A 4,002-nucleotide genomic window follows, 5' to 3' on the forward strand; every position below is an offset into this window, starting at 1 on the left:
ATCAGGTGGCGAGGTTGGGTACAGTTGCGACACATATAGGAGCCAGTGCATTGTAGTCGGGGATTCACCGCTCACCTATGGGTGTGGATATCCTATGTGATCTAATGAAATAATAGTGCATGGAATCTCTGGCCAGAGTACGAGATGTACGTTGGAAAAGGAGTTCTCCAAATAGTACACGCGATGCCACTATTATAGTTATCACATAGTTATCGAATCAATATGCAACCCTCGATGAACCAATGGTTGCAGATTCGATCGGGATATATGAGATGAAGGGACCGTACTGTACATTAATCATAATCGACTGGTTCTTGCAGGCACTATCAGTGATACCTAGGGGATCATGGGGCGATGCTACTAGACGCTCTTACCATGATCCGATGGGTGCAATCAGAAATGAGTTCTGACATTCTTGATCAAGGTGTTGATGAAAAGAATGGGGCTAACTAGGGTAAGCCCGAATAAAGGATTATGTCCTGAATCACAAAGAGTTGTGAACCCACGGCTAGCTGTATCCCTGAACCATTGAGGGTCACACAAGCACTGGATCGTTTGTTCCCGTTGAGAGAATAAATTCATGGAGTTGAATTTATATTATGATATAGTAAATTCAAGGAGTTGAATTTATGATAATTAAATTTTGAGAGAATAAATTCAATGAGTTGAATTTATAAAATTTGAGAATTTAATTTATTAAACTCAAATATTGGGTTTATTAAATATTAAATTTTGGAGGTGATAAAAATTCAAGGAGTTGGATTTATGATATGAATAATAAATTCAAATGTTGAATTTGTAATGTATTTAATTTATTAAGCTCAAAAGTTGAGTTGATTAATTAATAAATTAAATATGGTGGGTATTATGTTTAATGGGCTTGTAGGAGTACAAGTCCAACATAATAAATAATTAAAGTTTTAATGGGCTTTGATTAAGTTAATTAAACTAGTTGGACTAGCCCAATTAATTAAATCAAGCACATTAATGTTAATTATGTAATTAGGTTATTATTTTATTATAAATAATAATTGAAAAACACAAAACCTAGCCCCATCAACACACCACTTACGTGAGCCTCCACTCACAATTTAAAAAGAAAAAATCGGCCACCTCTTGAATTGTTTTTTAGGGTTTGAGCCGTCTCTCATAATTTTCTCTCCTACGCAAAATATCTTCCATATTTTCTAGTGCAAATTGGAAGAGGAACACACTATCTAGTCGTGGACTTGATAGGAGGATTTCTTGAAGAAAGTTCGTAGGGATTCATCAAGAGCTATCTCCGCTAACCCCGGAATAGTTGGAGCCTCGTGATTTAATCACCAAAGGTATAAATTTCTAAACATCCTATGAATGTTTTGTTAAATCATACGAACGTCCAAAGCAATATTATTTTGTTTTTCAAAATAAAATAAAAATTTTAAATCTTCCGCTGCGTTTGGGCGTGTAGAAAACCAGATCCAACAGTGGTAACAGAGCCAGGTTTTCTGAATCATATGATTTAAATTATATTGAATAATTTATTTCTAACCACACAAGAAAATTTTTCAGAAAATTTAGCACCACGAAAATTTATTTTTCCAGATTTTCGAAAAAAAAAATAAAAAAAAAATTAATCTGCCCGGAACTGTCCGGGCAGTCCGTGCGCGCAGGGCCGCGCACGGCAGCGCACAGCGTGCGCACAGGCGTGGGAAGCGTGCGCGCACAGCGCTAGCGCAGGCGCCGACAATATCTCACCCATATGGAGAATACACCAAGCCTTGTTGAGCAATGTAAGGGACAGGTTGCTGGTAGCCAAAATTTCCCATGTAAGGACTCCTAGCAGCAGGCAGACCTCCAGGATAAGGTGATGGAGATCTTAAACGTCCTATGAAGAACAAATGCAGAAAAAAATAAATTATGGTGTGCGTTGAGATTTTAGACTACCTATGTTCAAGGTTACAGTCAAGGTATACTTGTTTTGAAGTGAGGATTGATTCAGCAAAAAAATTTCCTTACCTTTCCAATTTATTCGATCTGGATTAACAAGAGTCGGTCCTCCAAAAATTAGGGTTCATTCCACTAGCATGCTCAAAGAATCCAATAAAGGACTCATGTATGATGCATGGAATTTCGTGTACTACCCCATATTTTCAGAGAATGTCCAGTCATTAGTTTAAATCATATTTATAAGAACATACTTAATGATAAAAACATAAATTTCAAAATAATGTGGAACTCATAGGATTAAAGGTATTCGAACTATAAAGAGAATGGCTCATTTAAACATAGAAGGTAGCTGATTAAAGTTTTTCTCACAACAGTAATTATCATTATACCAGTGCTATCTTCTCCCAGGCACGCTTTAAAAAATTTGGACCAGGTCCATGCGTAGCAGCAGTATGGGACTGAAAACTTATGCATGAGTTCGAAGATATCAAATCTGGAATAGTACATTATATTTTAAATTGGAAAATGGGGACATGTAGTCCACCACCAACATTTTGGAGTCAAACTGCTCAAGAAGTACCAGAAACACCATTGATGTTAAGCCAGCAAGTGAAGTTTAATATCTTTCACAATCAGTTTAACACTGTCAAATAAGAGCCCAAACTGGAAACTCTACAGGACGTTCCCATATCCAACATGATGGGCACAGTAATTGAGGTACATTACCAGAAGGAACTGCTGGCCTAGGCCTCCCAAGTGAAGCTAAATTACAATTTGCTCGCCTGCCATCAATAATTGGAGTTGGATCAGCACATGCTCGTCTAGCTGACTCAGGTTCCCGGAAAGTCACCTAAACCTCCATACAACACCATTTTAAAATATGGTCACTAGATCATCCAATTTTCCCTTTCTGGCGAAAGAAATTAATAACAACGACCTCATTAGATAATCAAAGTTACAAAAGCAAGAATTCGGAACTGCAGCAAATTGTACACGAAATTTAATTACGTTGGATATTTAATATGGAAAGCACATTAACCAAAATGCAAACTTCCACAACTCCAGCACATACAAAGCAAACCAATACAAATATAAAACCAACAAAAAGTCATAGTATTTCTGAATCAGCACCAAGAACTCACAAAACCGTAGCCTTTCGATCGACCGTTGTTGTTATCTTTGATGACAACAGCCTCAAGAATCTCCCCGAATTGTTCGAAATATCGTCCCATGGTCTCGCTCTGAGTCTCCCAAGCAAGCCCCCCAACAAAGACCTTAGTAAAAGTGGTGTCACCAAACGGAGAATTCATATACCGAAATCCACCAGGGCCCGTTTTAGCTGCCTGCTGCCGAAATGCCATACTCACTTATATAAACCAATACACTCAAATTGGCTTTTTTCCCGTTCGTTCGGAATAGAGAGCAGCAAGGAAAAAAAAATAGGTTATAGTCAATTATCAACACAACAGAGAGGAAGCCAGCAATTCAAATGACGCTAAAGCGCCATTTCAACAGGGAAACCCAAGAAAAACCCAAATAACTGATTGAAAAAGCGTATATTTTTTTAGAAAAACAGTTTCTTGATTAACAAAAAATTTAGAACAGAAGGGCTGGCTGACACGGGATTTAGGTTGAACTTGAAGTTACAAGAAATGGTAATGGATCAAACGAACAAGAAGATCAAAAGAAAAACAGGGACAGACAACCCTAAAATTGAAGCTGGATGGAAATAGCCGGTCAAAACCCAAAGAAAAATGGGTTGTGATCCGCTGTGGGAAAATCTAGAGAACATGTTATCGACCAACTGGCCAATTCTAAATAAAAATTTACGTGAGACGATATCACAGATAATTTTTTTAGACGAATATTTTATAAGTTATTCATAAAAAAATATTACTTTTTATCTTAAAAATATTGTTTTTTGTTGTGAATGTGCAGTCTCATAAATAAAGATTTATGTGAGACCTACTCCCACCTTTATTATTACCATATAATATATCATTTATTATTATTTTTTAAAAAATACTCTAATTCTTTTTTATATATATACGAAAAATTATTGAGCAAACTACA

The 4,002-nt window shown here is 36.5% G+C and overlaps 1 protein-coding gene across 1 annotated transcript; it reads right to left on the reverse strand.

Annotated features, from left to right (window-relative positions):
• Positions 1 to 1,733: 1,733 nt before the first annotated feature.
• LOC140827589 (probable RNA-binding protein ARP1) lies at positions 1,734 to 3,713 on the reverse strand. The gene is made up of 3 exons (XM_073190316.1): positions 3,072 to 3,713; positions 2,656 to 2,779; positions 1,734 to 1,867 (listed from the first exon to the last, which is right to left on the reverse strand). The coding sequence occupies exons 1-3, from the start codon at positions 3,288 to 3,290 to the stop codon at positions 1,734 to 1,736; spliced, it is 477 nt and encodes a 158-aa protein (XP_073046417.1). The 5' UTR covers positions 3,291 to 3,713.
• Between the last annotated feature and the right edge of the window lie 289 nt (positions 3,714 to 4,002).

Source organism: Primulina eburnea, chromosome 3 (genome assembly GCF_022965805.1).
Source record: "Primulina eburnea isolate SZY01 chromosome 3, ASM2296580v1, whole genome shotgun sequence".
Taxonomy (NCBI): domain Eukaryota; kingdom Viridiplantae; phylum Streptophyta; class Magnoliopsida; order Lamiales; family Gesneriaceae; genus Primulina; species Primulina eburnea.

Bases quoted from the DNA above. Each gene is read 5' to 3' on its own strand.
- LOC140827589 (XM_073190316.1), bottom strand. From the start codon at position 3,290: ATGGCATTTCGGCAGCAGGCAGCTAAAACGGGCCCTGGTGGATTTCGG. The intron at 2,780-3,071 runs GTGAGTTCTTGG...ATGGAGGTTTAG, and splicing joins GATCGAAAGGCTACGGTTTT to GTGACTTTCCGGGAACCTGA. The intron at 1,868-2,655 runs GTAATGTACCTC...TGTTCTTCATAG, and splicing joins TAGGCCAGCAGTTCCTTCTG to GACGTTTAAGATCTCCATCA.